The 21,994-nt window shown below is 37.8% G+C and overlaps 2 protein-coding genes across 3 annotated transcripts in view; one reads left to right on the plus strand and one right to left on the minus strand.

The window, feature by feature from the left end:
- The window catches only part of NUBPL (NUBP iron-sulfur cluster assembly factor, mitochondrial), a 438,815-nt gene extending 434,120 nt beyond the window's left edge, over positions 1-4,695 (minus strand). Inside the window, exon 1 of one of the 2 annotated variants that reach the window (XM_082384184.1) lies at positions 2,021-4,695. The gene's annotated coding sequence lies outside the window, so the exon portion shown is untranslated. Of the gene's footprint in view, positions 1-1,762 lie in introns of both variants that reach the window. The other variant, XM_082384183.1, reaches the window with a different exon arrangement.
- On the plus strand, positions 1,462-12,930 carry DTD2 (D-aminoacyl-tRNA deacylase 2). The gene is made up of 3 exons (XM_082384276.1): positions 1,462-1,707; positions 5,315-5,384; positions 9,099-12,930. Exons 1-3 carry the CDS (start codon positions 1,597-1,599, stop codon positions 9,422-9,424), a joined length of 507 nt encoding a protein of 168 aa, XP_082240402.1. The 5' UTR covers positions 1,462-1,596; the 3' UTR covers positions 9,425-12,930.
- The last annotated feature ends 9,064 nt before the right edge of the window (positions 12,931-21,994 follow it).

A 21,994-nucleotide genomic window follows, 5' to 3' on the forward strand; every position in this document is an offset into this window, starting at 1 on the left:
TGGAATGAAACTAGATGTTCAAAAAAATAAATAAAATACAGAAAGCAACTACTTTCTCTTTGGTGCCTACTCTCTACTGCCCTCTGCAGGTAGAAAGAAAAAATAAGATCCTCACTTAACAGGAAGATTTAAAGTAATTGGTGTTTTTTGAGAGGCTAACCATTACCAACCAGACTCCATCTATTCACAGGAAGGATTTCTCAATTTGCTAAAGTCCCTTTACTGTGGAAAAATTTCTGGGAACCACAGACTATTTTCAAGGGAGCTCCCTATCTCCTACACCCATATACAAACGGACATGAAGTCCTCTCTTATTCTGGGCGAAGGCTAAGGGCCCTCTATGTCAAAGTTCCTTCAAGCCTGTAAAACTTGAGTCTGGGAGTGAAAGAAAAAAGAGACATAAAGGTGCAGACAATGCAATTTGTCTGTGCTTTGCAGACAAATGTCAACAAATGTAGGAACCCCTACAATGCCTCAATCAGAGATAATGTGAGATTCTGCTTTCTGTTTTTACAAAAAGTGAGAGGCAGCCTGCAAGATAACCAGCAAACAGGCAGCTTCAATTCTGTGTAGAAAGGACCGTTCATTACACATGGATTATTTTCTTCAGTTACACTACTTTGTATGGATAGCAACACTGTCAGTGATGTCATCTTCTGAAACAGAGACCAGGATGTATAGGCATATTGTGCCAACCGAGCCCAAATCAATGACCTGGGTAATGCAGTCAGGGTAACACTATTATTCTTCATCTAAACCCTCCAAGCCCATAGAAAAATAATGCTAATCTGATGCAGGTTCAAGGAATACATTATGTGGGAAAGAAAATCAAGCCCTTGTTTAATTTTATTTACATTCTAATATGTACTTACAGGAAACACCACAGAATTCAGTATCATTATGTGCATCAGACTATGTCATTTTATTTTTGAATTAGTAGCATGTTCAAAAATTTATTAAAATCAAACACTTTCTTGGATAAGAATATTTTTAGCAAGGATATTCCCTAAAAGATTGATCTCCAAATACGTATTCACATAGCCTACCAATACCTTTCCACAACTGCGAGAACAGAATGATTTATAGCATTCCTGATAGAGGAGGCAGCGTTGTTTTATTGTTTGGGGTAAGGAGATTTTTTTGAAAGATTTATAGCTTTCAGTTCCACCTCCGCTTGTTTTGTGATTCAATTGACTCATTCTATTTACCTATCTTCATAATGGGCATAATATGGACTTACGCAGATTAAAAATTTTTCAACGTCTGTAAACTTTCTGAGCTGAAAAATGTCTCTTTAAAAGGTATGTAGGGAAGAGAACCACTGGGTCTTTTCACTCCCTTAAAAGCATACACTGAGCGCCTTCTACCGAGTTGTATGTAGGTTGGGGTAAGGGTTAGTACCTACAAGTCTTTGAAGACCGCACATCCGGGCCACCGGAGAGCCAGCCAGAAGCCCCGCCCCTCTGGAGGCGTAGCCACGGGCGACCAGCACGTCCCTCCGCCGCGTCGCGCCCCGCCCAATGCTCCCTGAGCGCCGGGGGCGGGCCTGTGCGGCGCGTGGCCGGAACCTGGGGGATATCTGCGCGGGCCTGAGCCATGGCTGAAAGTGGCCGGCCACCTCAGGCCCGGGCCCTCCTGCAGCAGTGCCTGCACGCCCGGCTACAAGTACGCCCCGCCGAAGGGGACGCCGCGGCCCAGTGGGTGGAGGTAATGTCGGCCCCGCAGCTCCGGTTATCCTGTGGCGCGCAGGGGCGGTTCTTACCGCGCTGTCTCGGTGATTTTTGCCCCCGCGTCTCCCTCCGAGCCGGTCGCTTGGCGCCTGGCACGTGTTGTGGGCGGGGCGGGACTCACGGCTGGTCCGCCCAACGCTGCCCTCAGTTCCTGCCTGGCGTCGCCTCTCTCCTCAGTCCTGCACCACCGGCCCCGGCCCCTTCTCCCTCGGACTTACTTTCCGAGAGGAAGAGGGTGTTCCCTGCTTGGCACTCCGGGCATTGGGAGCTTCCTCTCACCGTTTGCCTACCTGAGCTCGGTGGACTTTAGGCCTAGTAGCTCAGACTTCTTGCTTCAAAAGAGCAAAAAGCCTTGCCACGCCCTGCGCGATGCTCGGGCTGCTGGTGACTTGTCCTGAACTGGTTCGAGCTTCTAGGTTAGGTTTGTTGCAAGCGTTCAAGATCTGTTTTGACTTGTGCTCCGGATCCCGTCGAATTCCCTCTTAGGTTGACTGCAGCTAGGTGTTAGCACAGACGTGAGATTGCCCATGAAGCAGTTCTTTTTTCAAGAAACTTTAAAAAACTTGACTTATTTCCCACTAGGAACAAAAACGACTACTTTTATAATAATGTTGCATTGTTATCAAACACACTTCCTCCAAAGAATTTAAAACATTTACACCAATATGACATCCTTCTGCTTGAATATTTGCCTTTTTAGAAGAGCCTGCCCATATGCAAAATTCCATGCAAAAACAAAATTTTCTTTAAGGCCCCTGACTTATTTTTTGGAGTAAGTTGAAATGAAGGAAAAAAATGTGTAATAATAATAAATAAAACTAGTGGAGGTACTCAGAAACTTTAATGTAGAAGCATTTCATTCATTCATCTGCTGAATTCCGTCCCAAATCTAGCACTCCTTAACACAATCCTAATTATTATTTTAAATACTACCCATGAACTATATGTGGGTGACTATTCTTAAATCACTATCTGTTACTCCCTGGTAATTTGGAAATACTTATAAGCATAAACAGTCCTATATTTTTGCCCTCCCTTTTTCTTTCTCAAAAATTCATTTCTTATTTCTTACTTTTGTTATGGTCTGTTAAAAATTTCTCTTCCCTGTTTTGAGATTTTATTATTTTTGCCATACTGTCCAAAGAATTGCCTATTTTTATACTTGCTTCATGGGACTATAAATCCCAAACTATTAATCATTTAGATTTCTTCCATGCTTCTTTATCTTTTTATATTCTTCATGTCACATCTCCTTGTGCAAAATCACGGATAGTTTATTGCAGCCTTCCAAACTGTCAGTGTGTTTATTAACTTTAAAAGCTATTTTAAAGCTTTCTCTTCCACTCCCACACATGGCTAAATTAGCATAAAGAGCTGACGAGTAATTAGATAGTGAAAGAGTAAATTCTTTCCTCTTTCTCAAGCATCCGCTATTCTATTACTAAAAGTTCTAATTTTTTTAAAAAAACATTTTTAATTGTTTTGAAGGTTACTTTTTGATTTGAAGGTTACTTTGCGTGTTCTTGGTTTCATTCATTTAGACCTTTGCTGTCACAGGCTAATGTTTTTCTTCCTGGGAGGTGAACATTTTTAACCTACAGTGAGAATTATGTGTACTATCCTATATATTTGAAATGTTCTATTTATACCAAAAGAAGCTACAAGGAAGGTGATTCTGACTTGAGGAGGGGAATTTGTAGGTCACAACTTAAGAGCTATTGATGGAATAAACTAAAAGGAAATACCTTAATGAAGAGGTAGTGTGGTGAGTAGAAGGAAAGAACTAGTGTTTTTTGTTTGTTTGTTTTTGGCCAAGCCATGCTGCATGTGGGATCTTAGTTCCCTGACCAGGGATCTAACCCCTGCAATGGAAGGGTGGAGTCTTAACCACTGGCCCACCAGGGAAGTCCCAACAGGTGTTCATTCCTGCAATTACTTAATTCTGACATTGCATGTGTCCAAATATGAATATGCTTGAGAAATTTTGGCCTGTGCTGAAACAATCCCAGTGTAGAGAGCTGTGACAGTGGTGCAGATATCTGTATTATTCAACCTGCCACCTCCTTACTGATGGGTGTGCCCTGGAGGCACTTGTTTGTTCAAGAGCACAATTACACTTATAAAAGGTTATGTCCTATCCAGGTAAATCAGGTGTGAGTGCAGAGCTGCATTTATATTTATTTAGAAGAGTATTTAGATAACACATAGAGCCTGTAATACACAGTAGAACTTAAATGCAGTCAACAGAGTCCCTATCATGTACAAAACAGTCTGTAAAGTGCTTTGGGAGTTAAGATGTAAAATAAATTGTGTTTCAGTCCTTAAATTTCTTTTTACATAGTCACTTAATACGCACTTGTATCGCTCTTACTATGAACCAGGCACTGTTCTAAGCACTTTACAGATATTAACTCAATCTTTGTAATAGCTGTTGGACTCAAAATGTTAATCTAATAAAAAATTTAATGATTCACTCTGCAGCAAAATCAAAGTCATTTGTCAAGTGTCTCTTTTCCATATAGTCTCTATCCTACAAGAGCTAATAAAGAATTATCCAAGTCATTATATAAAATAAATAAACTTATATTCCTGATAACAGACAACCTCTTGATGTAGAACTTAATATGAATGCAGTTTCCAAGGTTTAATCACTGTGTATTTAATGTATTAACAAAAATAACAAAAAATAATTGGACAGCAGTTTCTTGGAGTTTATTGAAATAGAATCAGACCCTTATTTTCATTATCTATAAGTAAACGGATTAGGAGGAACAAAGAATGATGATGTCAAAAGACATATCAGTTACAGTGTTGTTTATACATCAGCCATATCTGATATAATGTGAATTCATTTGGTGTTGAATAAATGGGCCCCTGCAAACTAAATATTTATAAGTCTGTCAGCCATACTTAGGAAGAGACTAGTTCATAGTCCTAATGATTTTGATCAGAAGTACATGTTTGGGGACTTCCCTGGTGACGCAGTGGTTAAGAATCCGCCTGCCAATACAGGGGACACGGGTTTGAGCCCCGGTCCGGGAAGATCCCACATGCCACGGAGCAACTAAGCCCATGCGCCACAACTACTGATCCTGCGCTCTAGACCCTGCAAGCCACAACTGTTGAGCCCACGTGCCACAACTGCTGCAGCCCACACGCCTAGAGCCCGTGCTTCACAACAAGAGAAGCCACCGCAATGAGAAGCCCGCGCACCGCAATGAAGAGTAGCTCCCGCTCACTGCAACTAGAGAAAGCCCACGTGCAGCAACGAAGATCCAACGCAACCAAAAATAAATAAATAAATTTTTTAAAAAAAGAAGTAAATGTTTGAAGGTATAACTTGGGGTCTTTACTAATCTTGGCTGTATTTTAAACTTAATTTTTGAAAGAAATGATTACTGAGGTGACTGAATATTGAAAAAGATTTTATTTTCTCACATATTTAAGAAATTAAGTCTATTATAAAAAGTTATTCCTCTTCTTTTGCATTTAACCTTTTATCTATAAAAGTTGTGAAATTTTATTCATTTACCTCTGTATATAGACGCTTCTTTCTAATCTGAATTTATTGTGGTTTCTCATAGGTCCAGAGAGGATTAGTGATCTATGTGTGCTTTTTCAAGGGAGCTGATAAAGAGCTTCTTCCCAAAATGGGTATGTGTTTGATGTTTCTTTTTTAAGAGTGAGAGTGACTAGCAATAGATAGATGAATCAGAAGGGGCAAAAAGCACAATCTTAAATTGTACTGGTATGTAAGTTATAAATGACTTAACTCTGTGTACTGTTGTTGACTTTAGCTATTTGCCTTTTCCAAAGCTTAATGTAAGCAAGTGTGGTAGAATTCTTTTAAAATATCTGCAGCATTTCAGATCGTCCATAGATTGGTTTAGAAGAGTGTACACACACACACACACACACACACACACACACACACACACACACACACACACACACAGACAACACACTGAGATTCAGCCGAGGATACAGAAACTTGTTGGAAGCAGGGTGGCCACATAGGGAGAAATAGATGCTGCATTTCTTAATATAGTTTCCTTATCTCTCAGAGTCCCTAACAGGGGCATAGAGGTGACACTGTATGTACAAGATGTGGTTCCCATCAAATCTGTGCAGATCAGGCTTATATTATTATTATAGAAGACTTTACATTAACCATTTATGCACTTCTTTGTAGGAAACGTGTATAAATATGATTATTAAACCAAGCTCACTGTCATCACAGCCACACCTCCTCTGCGGGCAGAGAAAGAGTCAGTGTTCAGGCATCTCTGAACAATAATTTTACCTGCCTGCAGCTTTCCAGTGTCCTCGATAGTCTTTATCACTGCACATTCCTTGTGATAATTACATAGGTTCAGATATACCAAATCAAATCATATACTATCTCAAGACAGTATTTGATAGAATAATTATGTACAAAAAAAGAAGCCTGAAATAGTCAAGCTGTCCCTAAGGTTGGGGACAGGTTATATTCTCTTCATTAGTAAAGGCAGTACCCATTAGTTGGATTAATAAATATAAATTATACAGATGGGTAGTTGAAGTAGGCGGAAGTTAACCTAGAAGAGCTTTAAGTAGTGGAACTCAAGCGTAAATAGCCCAGTGAGGAACAGCTTGGACAAAGGGCTAAAGCTTCTAGAGGGGATTTTATGCTGAGACATCAAACATGTTTAACAACTTTGTCAGAGGATGAAAACTAGACTTGAGAAGGGACTGCAATAGGTGAGGATGGAAAGCCAGTAACTGTAATAGTTTGAAATTTGAATCTGAAGGATAATAGGGAGCTTTAAAGGGTTTAAAGAGAAAATGAAATGAGGTCTCCTGTTACAGAGGGTTATTGCCAGGAATTAATGCTTGGATATTGGACATTCTGTCTGTTTTTGCCTTGAATTAAAGCTTTCTTGACCATGAAAAGTATATAGTAGAAATCTTCAAAAACAGGAAGAGCATTTTTGGCCAAATTGTGGACAAATAAAAACACAGAGGAAGTCCACCTTAACTCTTCCAGTGGATAGTCTAACACAAAGCTTTTATATATCATGATTCTCAGTAAAGAACTGTGTCTCTAAGAATCACATTCTACTGGTGTGAGTTATAAGCAAAATAAGTCCATCTATTATTGATAGTAGTAGCTTGTACTTCCCTCTGTTCCAGGAGGCAAAGTAAGCCAGTGTGATGGGATTCTCTTAAACCTGACCTCATACTTATTACATGGATTCAGATCTTTCCAATCAAATCATGTAGCCCTTGGGAACATAACAGCCAGTTATATCCATAAAGTCTGAAATAGCATGGCTAATGTATAGATGTGCAGAATCTTCCTCAATTCATCTTCGGTATAATTGGACAGAGATCCAGGGCCCTGTCAAAGCTTAACTTCCCATATACATCATTAGAGATATTTGATCGATAACCTGTCTTAGGATCTTTGAGTTTCCAAGATGCCATTAATTCATTGTCTCATTTCAATTCTACTTACTGACATTTGTGTTTGTATTATATTTACTTCTACATACTGATATTTGTAGACCAACAGCATTAATTGAATTCTCAGTTAGATCCAGTAGAGGGAAGTGTGTGCAAGTATAATAAATTATACTTACCTCTCTGGCCTGTTATTTCAAAACTGCCTCCTTAGTCTGTCACTAGCCTGAGGCCTGGATAGCTGGATAGTGATTTCCATGGAATGAAATGCTCCAGAGAATTATAGTTTTCTTAGAAGCAATCAATAGGACTGAAGGCTATATAGCAAAGTCCTATTTGTAATAGAGAAAATTAGAGGTATTTTATTTATTTATTTATTTTTGGTTGTGTTGGGTCTTCATTGCTACGCACGGGCTTTCTCTAATTGTGGCGAGCGGGAGCTACTCTTCGTTTCGGTGCGCAGGCTTCTCACTGCAGTGGCTTCTCTTGTTGCAGATGTTCTAGGCGTGCGGGCTTCAGTAGTTGTGGCACATGGGCTCAGTAGTTGTGACTCGCTGGCTCTAGAGCGGAGGCTCAGTAGTTGTGGCGCTTGGGCTTAGTTGCTCTGCGGCATGTGGGATCTTCCCAGACCAGGGATTGAACCCATGTCCCTTGCATTGACAGGCAGATTCTTAACCACTGTGCCAGCAGGGAAGTCCCTAGAGGTATCTTAAAATAGGCATTAGTTAACTGAAAACTGATAGTGCTTAATGCAGAGCTTAGGAATTCATTTGGGTGTTCACCTTGGCACGTTTTCACCAGATTAGTTCCTTGATTTGTAGAGTGGGGCCACTGTACTGAATCCTTGCTAATATTTACTACAGGCTCTCTAATAGTTGAAACCATTGACTACCCCACCAGAAAGCATACCTTTTCAAGCCCGATTATTCACACAGGAGTGTGAGGTTTCAATAGTTCTTTTACCGTTTGTGTCCTCTCAGGACTATTCTTTACAAGCAGAAGTTATCTATACCCTTTATAGAGGTAGGAAGACCCTAAGGGTGTTTATATTAGGCATTTCTTTAGCTTATTGTTTTGAAAATGGCTAAGGTTGAAATGTAAAGGTTTTCTAAGTTTAGATTTTTTAGCTACACATGGATATTTATGGTTGTTTTGACACTTCTTATTAGCTATGAGTATACTTGCATAAATGCCATAAAAATAATAATACAATATTTTCCTGTATGTATATGAAGATAATGCCAGTAACTCTATACTTTTGGATTTACTTTCCCACTTGACAATGAAATTTCTGATGATTCTCACTTTCACCTTTATCCTTCTCGCACTGGTGATGTTTGTAAAATGATTAGTCTATGTTAATAATGTCTTCGAGGTTATAAAACTGCAAAATCAGCTAGTTTATAACGGGATTGAACCTGGAACCTTTGTCTCAGCTTAGAACTCTAGGCAACTAAGTTTAAAATAATAAATGCACTAAGGTTTTTATTTAATGTTCTTTGTTACAAAGTAGAGTAGGTGTGTGGAGGATCTGTCACGTTTTTTTTCCAGTGGGATTTGTTTTGAAATATAAAAAGGAACAAAAAGGCAAAATCTTTTCATGTATCCCCCAGGGCAACAATATCTTGAAGTTCCAGTATACAGTTAATTCTTTAGTCCTTTCTGGATGATCTTATTGTTAGGAGATCCTAACTGCCAAGTCAGATTTAAAACATCATGCCATTTTCTGCATGAAATTTTCCTTGTTTTTCATGCTTAGATCAGTTAGCTTACTGAAGCAGTTTTTAAAATCTAAATAGAAACTTTGGGTTAAAAACATGAGCTGACAAACTGGATTTTGAACATGAGGTTTGCTGACTAGAAGATTGTTGGTTTTCTTCATGTTTGTTTTCTACCTCAAAATGTTCTCCTTTCTTCCCTACCCAGTTAATACACTGTTAAATGTGAAATTAAGTGAAACAGAAAATGGCAAGCATGTCTCTGTATTGGATCTACCTGGCAACATTCTTATCATCCCTCAAGCCACCCTTGGGGGGAGAGTAAAAGGAAGAAGCATGCAGTATCACTCTAACTCTGGAAAAGAAGAGGGGTTAGAACTTTATTCCCAATTTGTGACTCTCTGTAAAAAAGAATTAGCTGCTAACAGCAAGTGTGCCGAAGCTGGGGTTGTGGTGGAACATGGCACTTACGGCAACAGGCAGGTGTTAAAGCTCGACACCAATGGACCATACACACACCTAATTGAGTTTTGAAAAATTAGAAGTTTCTACAGTTGTAATTAGATTCTCTTCCCCTTCTGCTTGAGTATACTAATCTGCAGCAGTTTAGACAAGAAAATCCTGGGTCCCATCCATAACTCTGCAGCCTGCTAATTGGACGACCTTGCCACGTCACCTAAACTCTGGATCTCAGTCACCTTCCATCCTGCTTTCCCCTAAACTCACACTCAAAATTTTGAAAAATGCCTTGTATTCGCTTTATGGTCATTGATAAGAACATGGAAATGTTCTTAGAGAGCTGTATTTAAGCATTTTGCAATTAAGCATTTTGTGCAATCAAGAAAAATATGTTTCTTATATCCTCAAATGTATGTAATATGTAGTAAAAATCACTATTTGTGTTATGATTATAATTTAGTCAATTTTGTTTTAGTATTTCAGATTTCCATATTTTGAATGAAAGAATATGCAATTTACTATTCCTTCTAATAATATCTATGAAATGTAATACAGAAATGTTATTGTGCATTTTAATATTGTTTTCCAAGGACATCCAAGTGCTTTAAATTATTTTAAGAATCTTTAGTTGATATAGCAATAAGGTATGGGGGACTAAAAGTTGTTTTTATTTAATATACTAATGGCTTATTATTCCGTTTCTCAGTTTTTTACCAAAACAATGTGTGTTGCATTTTCTGTCTTTGGTTTTTAAAAGTTACTGTTTCATTAAATTAATGTTCATAAATTTTTTTAGGAAGTTCCTTTCTTGTTGGTTTAGATTGCTATAAAAGGAATAAAAGGAATAAAAAGGAAAGCTTTCTACTGGAATTATTTGAAAACAGGTTGACTTGTTCATTTCCATTTTATCGACCTAATGATTTGGAGCCAGTATCATTTTTTCTATTAGTGTATTTTTGTGTCCTCACCCCACCCCAAAATTCATATGTTGAAGTCCCGCAATGTGATGGTATTTGCAGATGGGGCCTTTGGAAGGTAATCAGGGTTGATAGAGCATGAGAGTGGGGCCCTTATGATGGGATTAGTGTCCTCATAAGAAGAGAGCTTGCTCACCCTTTCTCTGCCCACCATGTGAGAATGCAGTGAGAAGGGGGCCATTTACAAGCCAGGAAGAGAACCCTTACCAGAAACCATGCTGGCACGCTGATCTTGAACTTCTAGCCTCCAGAGCTATAAGAAAATAAATTTCTGTTGTTTGAGCCACCATAAGTCTATGGTATTTTGTTCTAACAGCCCAAGCTAAGACAGTCATATAAGATAAACATCTAATAAGGTAGACTTTTCAAAGCCAAGAGAGGAAGATATACAAGAAATTGAAAGAATAAATGAATCAATAAAAGGTAGTATTCATTTTTTACAAACTCCTTTGACTTGATTTAATATTTTAAAGAGTAAAAATGAAATAGTGTTTCTAATTATCAAAAAGATGAAAAAATTGACTTGAAGAAACATCTTAAGGAGCTGTTGAAAATTCTTTGTGTCTTATAATTTCTTTAGGTTTATGTTCCTAAGATACTTAAAGTTTCTGTTATCACAAAAAGTCCTATTTTCTCTATATCCTTCCTGTACTATTCTATTTTGGAACTTAAGGATCAATAACTGACTTGGTAGTGAGCTCATTTGTCCTTAACTTTTGCTTTATTGATTCGCAATACACTTATTGAAATGTAGTAAACTATTCATAAACTTTCAAACTCCAATTTTCTCAAAGCTTCTCCAAGGAGGTTTATATGTCTTTCAAAAAGATTATGTGTTACCTATTTTAAATCATTTTGATGTGTGTGGGTGAAATGCTGACTCACAGCCCTAGATTGCTATTTTATAGTTCAGGCAATTCTCCTTAAGAAGAAATTTGCTTGAGATACTTGTGGAGAATAGCAATTTCAACGACATGAAGAGTTATTAAACAGAAGATGACAGGCAAGTTTGTTTCATTTCCAAGGAGGCTAGAACGAGGGAAAAGGCAAGAGAAATAGTAGATATGAAAATAACTACACCTTGGCTTTCTGTAGCTCTCCTGGCCCAAGGTGCTCAAAGAACCTTCAACAGATACCTAATTTTACCTTCACAGTATATAGTGACGATAATGCTGTGGAAAGTAAGAAAATGCTTAAATAATTTTCCCAAGATCACACATTAGGGAGCAATAATTTCTATCCCCCTGACTTTTCTTGTAGTGAGAGTTAAAATTGATCTTCATAAAGGCTTAGCATCTCCCAGTGTGGATCACTTGAGAAAGAACAGCCAATAAATGGTTTTACGTACTAAATTAGGTGGCGGTAGGGTTACACCTCATTTTGGTGCCTTCTGCCTCTGTTTTTCAAAGATTCTAGAATGTTTAAATTAGAGTATCCTTTCTTTTAATTGAAGTATAGTTGATTTACAATGTTGTGTTAGTTTCAGGTGTACAGCAAAGTGATTCAGTATATATATATATATATATATATATATATATATATACTTTTTCAGATTCTTTTCCCTTTATAGGTTATTACAAAATATTGAGTATAGTTTCCTGTGCTATACAGTAGGACCTTGTTTGTGTATTTTATATATAGTAGTGTGTATCTATTAATCCCAAATTCCTAATTTGTCCCTCCCTCCCCTTTCCCCTTTGGTAACCATAAATTTGTTTTCTATGTCTGTGAGTCTGTTTCTGTTTTGTAAATGAGTTAATTTGTATCATTTTTTTAGGTAACATAAATGATATATGATATTTGTCTTTCTCTGTCTGAATTACTGCACTTAGAATATCATTCCTAAATGCTATTTTATCTGTCCATTTGGCAAACTTCATGGATTCAATTATATAAAATACTGTGTATAAGACATGGACTACCAATGAGTATGAATTTATCTTGAATATACTCATAATAGGTAAATCAAACACTTTTACATTTCTTCATTTGTTCAAGTCAAAAGAAGGCATTGACATTTATTAATAATATCTGTATTAATGATTTATTGACTCCATAATGAAAGACCTAAGCTTATCAGATATAAGGATCAAATACTATAGAATCCTATGCCACTTGTTTTGGAGGATAACTCACATTGGTGTTAGAATGATGACATGTCAAACTTTTATTATCTATGATTAACATTGCAGAGGACCTGATTTGTTACATTATAGTTATTTCTTAAAAACTCACATGATAGTGAAACTAGTATTTCTAGAAGTGCTTTATCTATTAATTTATTGAAGTAAGACTACTTTCTGAAAGGGAAGAACTATTAGAAAACTAACATTTTCATTCTGAAGCCACACTTTGATGATGACTTTAAATGTCTGTTTATTTTGATAGTCTAATTATTCTCCCTTCCTCCTATTTCTCCTACCTCTAATCCTTTTTTGCAGACCATCTCCAAGGTAATGTTTCTAGAAAATTCCTTTCTGTATGATATTCCACTGTTTAGAAACTTTTATAACTATTTTTTATCTACAGGACAAAGTCTAAACTTCTGAAGTTGGCGTGAAGGTTCTCCTTACTCGTTAGGAGTGAATGAAATGAAGGGAGAAATGTAGAGGCCCAAAGTCAGAATCCTGAGAAAACATAAAGAAGAGGCAACATATGAGAGGCCAGAGGATAGTATAGAGATCAAAGAGCCAGAGAGAACCAGAAAATGTATTGTTAACAAGATAGTTTTCAAGGTGTAAACAGTCAGTGCCAAATACTGAAGAAAAATGGGACAACACAAAGACTGAGGAGAGACCTCTGGGCCTAGCAGTTAGGTGTTTTCAAGCTTATGGAAAATTGGCATAAAATTTGCAAGAGTTACTACAATTAGGAAAAGATTCTTAATCTTTTGTCTTCAGGTAGAGTGTCTCAAAGTATGCCACTGGACCACCTGTACGGGAATCACTTGGGGAGACTAACTTTTTACCAAATGCAATTTTCTGGGACCATCCCAAATTTATTGAATTAGAATCTCAGGAGTTAAAATCTATCTAGTCACCTATCTCCCCCAGGTGATTCTTGTATATACTGGAATCTCAGAACCACTGTTATTCGAATGAAGCCCAGACTTCTAAAGCTGATATTACAGTTTCATAATCTGGCTCCAGCTTGACTGTCTAACCCTTTCTCCCTCTACTCCCCAATAGAAATTCTCCAGGATAGCTCTTTTTATACCCTTCTTAGATCATGCTCACTCTTCTTCAGAAGACAAGCAGAGTTGTCTTCTGCTCTCCTCTAAATCCATCATTCAATATCTAGCTCAATTCAATCTCTTCTGACCCCACAGTAATTTCTCCTGCCTCCACCTCCCTGGGCACTATGGTTGTCCCACTCTTGACACTTGTAATGTGTCTTATGAGATTGAGTACTTCACCTTTTTTTTTTAATGCTTATATGTCCTAACTACAAGAATATAAACAATATTGGGCAGAGACAATATGACAGTGAGCACACATAGTATAATATAATTTTTCTTTAAATCTCCACAGTACTTCCATAGCACCGTGTTGTACATGCTCAATAATTCACAGTAAATGTTACCTGAATTAACATGGAGATTCGTCAGTGGCTAGAATACTCTTGATTTTGGTTCGGTTTTACCAGTATTTCACAAATAGATTTCTTTGTCATTAAGGAATAAAGAGGTTGGAATGTGCAGGAAGCAAGTTTAATACTACTACTCCTTTCTTGAATACAATAGATAACACCAGAAAAGTTAAAAGACAAACTAAAACAGATTTTTGAGATTCAACACAAATGTGGGCATTGCTATTTCTGCTTTGTTAGTTTATTACATCAGTGTGTTAAAGAGAAAAGCCACAGGCCCAAAATGGTGTCACTTGTGCTAAAGCCCATGATACCAAACCTAGATTTAAGATCTAACCTAATTGCAGTTTCAACCTTCACCAGAAATGTAGTGGGTTTTTTTTTTACTGAAGTATAGTTGACTTACAATGTTGTGAAATTGTAGCACAATTGTAGCAATTAATTTCTGCTGTACAGCAAAGTGATTCAGTTATATATATTTATATTTTTTTCCATTATGGTTTATCATAGGGTATTGAGTATAATTCTCTGTGCTATACAGTAGGACCTTGTTGTTTATCCATTCTGTATATAATAGCTTACATCTGCTAATCCCGACCTCCTACTCCATCCCTCCCCCAACCCCCTCCCCCTTGGCAACTACAATACTGTTCTCTATGTCCATGAGTCTGTTCTTGTTTCATAGATAGGTTCATTTGTGTCATATTTTAGATTCCACATATAAGTGATGTCATATGGTATTTGTCTTTCTCTTTCTGACTTACTTCACTTAGTATAATAATCTCTAGTTGCATCCATGTTGCTGTAAATGGTATTATTTCATTCTTTTTTATGGCTGAGTAGTATTCCATTGTATAAATGTACCACATCTTCTTTATCCATTCATCTGTCAATGGACATTTAGGTTTTTTCCATGTCTTGGCTATTGTGAATAGTGCTGCTATGAACATAGGGGTGCGTGTATCTTTTTGGATTAGAGTTTTGTCTGGATATATGCCCAGGAGTGGAATTGCTGAATCATTTGGTAATTCTATTTTTAGTTTTCTGAGTAACCTCCGTACTGTTTTCCATAGTGGCTATACCAACTTACATTCCTACCAACGGTGTAGGAGGGTTCCCTCAGAAATGTAGTCTTAACCAGTCTGGAATTATTTGGTCAGCACCAATTAGGTAATCTGCCATCTGGGCTCTCTCCAGCCTCCAGAAGAAGAAGCCATCTATATAATAAAACCCTTGCCTTTCCCTTCACCCTTCCCCCCCCCCAAAGATGTTCTGGCCTAAAAATAGTCCTTTCTTTTCTTTTGCTAATAGCTACTTTGCCCCACCCTTCTTCCTGTAAAATCCTTCCATTTTGTACAACCCCTCACAGCGCCTGAAAAGTTGCTAGATGGGATGCTGCCTGATTCATGAATTTCCTAATAGAGTCAGTTATATCTTCAATTTACTCAGTTGGATTTTGTTCATTTTAACAAGGGTGATCACTTTACATTTTCTTAAGGCTTACTCTATATTATCTTTCTAATATAGTATAACTGTATTTATGTACCTAAGAAAGATTACAAGAAGCAAGCCATTCTTAAAACACAGAAGGAAAAAAAACAAATTTCATTTAAGAAAACCTGTATTTGAGTCCTTTTTAAAATAAACTTTTTGTGAATCAAATATAAAAGTCTTTATTTTATTCATAAATATTAATTTTGATACAAGCTTTAAGACCCTTCTATATTTAATTACAAAATAAAGCAGTTCTATGGAATGCATCACAAATAGCCAACTTCATGATAAATATTATCCTACTTCTTTTTACTGGACTTTTCCATATGAATGAATTTTTTTCACTGTGTTAGCTAGCATTTTTCTCTTAAGAAGCTTAATAAAATTTGACCTATTACATCAGCTTTTTTTCTGAATGTGAAAAGAAAAATTTATGTAGAGAATGCACCACACCCTATGTAAACAGTATCTGAGAACCATTAGCTAATACTATTATAAACAGTTGGGGTTGGGAAAGTAATTGTGGACATTTTTTTTTTGAGGGGGAGATATGGAGTCTTTTTAAGGCACGTCTGACTGGACTAGCAAAAATGCCATCCTTGACTCCAACTTTGAGATATTGTTTACATAGCTTTATACTAACATAGATAAACTAAGACACACTTTCTACTCCAGGCATTCTTTTAATTTACTTTGTAGCCCCAAGGTAAGTTTCTTTAATGAGTAGATATGATCATCACAGTTTCATTTTCTCAGTGCCCGAATTATTTTATATCCTGATTACATTCAAGTAGTCTTCATGGCTTTGATTTCTTTTCATCATATGCATACTTGCCTTTTTTAAGCCAGGTGTTGAAAATGTTCTAACATTTTCTTAGTACTGCATCATGGATAGTTGCTCTCCACTTGAAAGTTATAATCCTCAGAATCTGCAGGTCAGCAGTGGAGCTGGGAGCTGTGTGAAATACAAATTGTTCAAGATATGACCCTTAACTCCAAGGAACTTCCATCTAGTAGGGGACATGATAGACACAGAAATGAACTAGGTACTGTGTGATCAGTGTTATCTGGACAATGCTATCTCTGAGCTATAGAATAGCAGCAGAGGGAGAAGATGCTTCTGGCTAGAGTGGTGAATCACTGTGTTAAAACAGGCATGGCAACTTGAGCCATCCCTTGTAGAATGGGTAGCATGTCTATAGGCATGAGGTGTGGGGGAGGGCACTTCAAACTCTGTCTGGACTGATACATAATAAGGTGCCATTGAAGGTTTTAGAGAGAATAACGACATAATGAAGACTGTTTTTAAGAGGAGAGACCTGATAGTGGTACATAAGGATTACAGAGAGAAGGAAATTTTGTGACAGGAAGACAAATTTTTGTTTTTATTTTTATTTTTTTGAGTAGTGCAGACATAAAGGGATTTGGTCTCACTTATAGTAGTGGCTGTGAACATGGAAATAAACGTAATTGGAGATATTGAAAGGTGTTTTGAAGAAAAATACACTACAGGACAGCTGATTAGCTGTGGTGGAGCTAAAGGGAGGAATCAAAAATCACTCTAAGATTTCATGTATGGGTTACTGAGGAAGATGAATTCAGATTTTAATACATTGAGTTTGAGGCACATAAAGTAGAAATGTCTACCAGATTTGTTACTCGGGGCAGAGAGAGTATAGATTTGTGACTCTTATTTATAACAGTGATAGTTGAAACCCTAGAAATAGATGAGATTTAATCATCCAATATTACTGAGAGCCTACTCAGGTAATTATAAGAGGCACACTAAAAATGAAAAGGCAGTTTCCTCAGGAGATTACAAAATAACTGGTGTGTTAAGATAGTTAACTGGAACACAGAGAAACTAGAGGTGCCAAAAGAGAGGTAAAAACAGTACCGTGGAAATTTGGAGACGCAAGAGATTTCATCTAGTTAGGGGAGCACTGGCATTTCAGTATAATTTTGAAGATGAGATCTATGAGAGGTGATGTAGAGAACAACAAAGGATTTGAGGTCCAACCAAATTTATAGTAACAGAAGGAAGAGGAAAATTGACAAAGGAAAGAAAGGTCAGACAGATAGGTGGGTGGAAAAAGTGGGAGAAGTGGAAACATCAGTGTCTTGGAGTTAAGGTTTCAAGAATTGGGGAAGTGGGTCCAAACATATAGAGAAGTTGAAATTATTGCATAGTTAACACCCACATATCCACCACCTAGATTCTACAATAGGCATCTTGCTATATTTGCTTTACTACCTATCTATCCATCTGTCCATTCCAAGAAGAGGTTATTTTGTTTGCCAAAGGTTTTTAATTTATTCCTCTTCTTTTCTCCCCTTTAGCCTCTGCTGGTTAGCTTCTCCTCTCAGAGGCCCAGGTTTTTGTTTTTGTTTTTTTTAATTTATTTATTTATTTATTTTCGGCTGCGCTGGGTCTTCGTTCCTCCATGCAGGCTTTCTCTGGTTGTGGCGAGCAGGGCCTACTCTTCATTGTGGTGCGCAGGCTTCTCATTGTGGTGGCTTCTCTTGTTGTGGAGCACGGGCTTCAGTAGTTGTGGCTTGCGGACTCTAGAGCACAGGCTCAGTAGTTGTGGCGCATGGGCTTAGTTGCTCCGCAGCATGTGGGATCTTCCCGGACCAGGGCTTGAACCCGTGTCCCCTGCATTGGCAGGTGGATTCTTAGCCACTGTGCCACCAGGGAAGTTCGAGGCCAAGGTTGTGTGTGAGCCTGCTGCATTTCACTGATATGCCCAGATTTACTATACTTACATTATAGGAAAGCCTCTCTACTCTGTGTGCCTTTGTCTTTAAAGGTCCCAAATGGTGACCCATGGGAGAAATAACTTTTCCACCTTTCCAGTTAGGTTAGTTAACTATCCCTGGAAGTCTGCACCTGAGACTAGAAAAGAGCCTATTTCTAAATGACCCATGGTTTGCTGAACTTTCTAGTAGTTTACCAAAGTATGGTCTGAGAATCACCCTAATCAGAATTACTAGGAAAACTTGTTAAAAATGCAAATTCCTGTGTCTCACCTTGGACTTACTGAATCAGAATTTCTGAGAAAATGCCTGGAAACTGCATTTTAAGTCACTTTTCCCCACCTGTGACTCTTATACAGACTAGCATCTGAGAACTAATTGTATAATCTTTGTGGTGATATCTCTGAACTAAGAGTCAAGAGGCTTCTGTTGAAGTCTTGGCTTTCCCATGGACTGTGTGTGTTACACTAGCCTAGGGTAACTCAATCCCATCACAACTCATCATAAGGGAGGGAATTGCACTTGACAAATTCTGAAATTCCGCTCAGCTCTACCATTTTGTGGAACTCTGAAAACTGAATCTTGTAAATCAGGAGTTGGTTAAACTTAAATCCGATGAACTGAAAAAAAAAGAAGTTTCAGTTTGTGTTCATTTGAGCTATAGTTGTTTCTTTTCATTCAAGTAGTATGTGTGTTACTCATCAAAATAACTAAATTCTTCTTGCATCTCATGAGTTTTCATTTGGTTTTTAAAAGCTGGACCATAAAATGGGCTTCAGGCATTTCACTCAGCCCTTTGCCATTTCATAGTTCTGTGTTTCCGTGGTGATTCCAGTGTTCATAGCCGTTACCACTCTGCATTCCTTTTACATTGTTGGTAATATCCTTTTCTTCTTCTTCTCCTCCCTATAAAAAAAGTGACTTATTTTCTTAGGGTTCTGAGTCAGCAGAAGTTACTGCAAGTTTTAAAGCTATATTTACCAGTGAAAGAGAAAAGTGTCTGATTGTCTTAAGCAATGATTAAATTTTGTGCCCTCAGTCACCTTGGTGTTGGGTAGCGTTTTTTGTGGGTTTTTTTTTTTTTTCCATTATAAATCTGGGCCTAATTTTAATTTCAAGATGATTTCAGAATACTATTTTAAATGTTACTCAGTGTTCTTGCTGTTATCTCATAAGTGATAATAATGAGTGTCCGTATGCTCCAAAATGATTTTTTTTTAATCTTTTCCTTTTGGGTGGTGTTGTAAATTTGCTATGTGCTAAACTTTTCCAAACATTTCGTTGATAGATAGATTCTTATTTACTGAGGTCATAAGATCAGAATAAAGTTTATCTAGTACATAGCTCACATATTTGTGTTTATCCTAAAATATGTGTAGGAGTAGAGTAATGACATAATTCCTGTATTCTCTCATCTCTTTTTCCTTGATATTTTCATTTAGAAATAGGGAAAAGAAATTATGCAAGTATTTCAATAGTGGGCCACTGCTACTCTCAGTTTGATTTATATTTGAGATTATTTAATTAACCAGGTACTTATGACCCAGTATGTGCAAAGCAGTAGTAAGCATTATAAGAAGCAGATAAGTACATTGCAAGGTGCCTACCATTGAGCTTACAATAGTAATTCATCCTGAATTACACAATAATCAGTAGGAAAAATATTGGACTTTAGCCTTCCTAGAATTTCTTTGTTAGACACACTCAGAATTCAAAAGGCATAGTCTTTTTTTTTTTAAATTAATTTATTTATTTTTGGCTGCTTTTGGGTCTTTGTTGCTGCACGCGGGCTTTCTCTAGTTGCGGTGAGCAGGGGCTACTCTTCATTGTGGTGCACGGTCTTCTCATTCTGGTGGCTTCTCTTGTTGCGGAGCACGAGTTCTAGGCGCGTGGGCTTCAGTAGTTGTAGCACGCGGGCTCTAGAGCTCAGACTCAGTAGTTGTGGTGCACGGGCTTAGTTGCTCCGTGGCATGTAGGATCTTCCCGGACCAGGGCTTGAACCCGTATCCCCTGCATTGGCAGGCGGATTCTTAACCACTGTGCCACCAGGGAAACCCCCAAAAGGCATAGTCTTTTAAATAAGAATCTATTTAGAAGCAATTGTATACCCAGTACTGGGATACATAGTGGATAAAAAGATAAACATGTTTCCCTCCTTTGTAGGTTCATATCTTTATATATTTCAGGAGACAGAGAGATTGGGGCATCCAATGTAGATTTGGAAGTTAGCTACACATACATGGTAGTTAAAGTCACCAAGGTTAATAGTTGTGGTTCCTCAAAAATTAAAAATACTATTACCATATGATCTAGCAATCCCGCTTCTAGGTATATATCCAAAAGAACTGAAAGCAGGGTCTCCAAGAGAGATTTGCACACCCTTGTTCATAGCAGCATTATTCACAGTAGCCAGAGGTGGAAGCAGCCTAAACATCCATTGAAGAATGAATGAATAAACAAAATGTGGTATACACACACAGTGAAATATTATTCAGCCTTAAAAAGAAAGGAAATTCTTGGACTTCCCTGGTGGCACAGTGGTTAGGAATCCGCCTGCCAGTGCAGGGGATACGGGTTCAAGCCCTGGTCCGGGAAGATCCCACATGCCACGGAGCAACCAAGCCCGTGCGCCACAACTACTGAAGCCCACGTGCTTAGAGCCCGTGCTCCGCAGCAAGAGAAGCAACTGCAATGAGAAGCCCGTGCACCACAGCGAAGAGTAGCCCCCACTCGCCACAACTAGAGAAAGCCTGCTTGCAGCAACAAAGAGCTAACGCAGCCAAAACTAAATAAAAGAAATTTATTTTTAAAAAAAGAAAGGAAATTCTATTACATGCTGCAAAATGGATAAACCTTGAGGACATTATGCTAAGTGAAACAAGCCAGGCACGAAAAGAAAACTTCTGTATGATTCCACTTATATGAGGTATATAAAGTAGTCAGAGTCATAGAAACAGAAAGTAGGATGGTGGGTGCCAGGGGCTGGGGGCAGGGTAAGTTGTTGTTGCATAAGGAGAGTTGTTGTTTAATGGCATAGAATTTCAGTTGTGCAAAATGAAAAAGTTCTAGAGATACAACAATGTATGTAGAGATACAGCAATGTGAGTATGCTTAAACTATTGAACTATACGCCTTTTAAAAAGTCACCAAAGTGGATGCCATTGTCTAAGAGAGTGTGTAGAAAAGATGTCAAGACAGAAACAGTAAGAAGCTAATTATTTAAGAAACAGGCAGATTAAGAGATGCCATCAAGAGGCTAGCTAACAAAGAGTGGGACGAGAAGAAGCAGAAAAAGTCTAAGAGAATGCTGACATGAAATCCAAGAGAAGGAAGAATTTCTATTTAAGTAGGTCATGGTGAACAATAGCCAATTGAGTAGAGAAGTCAAATAAGATAGAACTTTTGGTAAGCCATTTGGATTGACAATTAGGAGGTCACTATGAACAGGTTCCCTGGAATTATGTAAGCCAAATGTCTTGAGGATTGAATGGGACTAAGAAAATATAGTAAATGTAGATGACTCTTTCAGGAAGTTGAGTATGAAGGAAATTGAAGAGTTGTAGTTCTGTGAGAAGGCAGTATTAAGGTTTTTTTTTTTTAAGATGCAAAAAATCTGAGCATGATTTTAGAGGAAGCGGAAGTAGAGAGAGAAATTGAAGAAAGAAGCAGAGAGGTTTATGGAGCAAAATTATGGAACAAAATATCATACAGAAAGCATAGACGGAGGAGTGCTTTTGGAAAACTGGAAAACTTTGGGTATCTCTGAGATAAGAGGAAAAGACTGCTGAGTATGGGATGAGAAGGAGAGCTCTAGTGGAATTCAGACATC

Source organism: Balaenoptera borealis, assembly GCF_965194805.1.
Source record: "Balaenoptera borealis genome assembly, chromosome: 3".
NCBI classification, from domain to species: domain Eukaryota; kingdom Metazoa; phylum Chordata; class Mammalia; order Artiodactyla; family Balaenopteridae; genus Balaenoptera; species Balaenoptera borealis.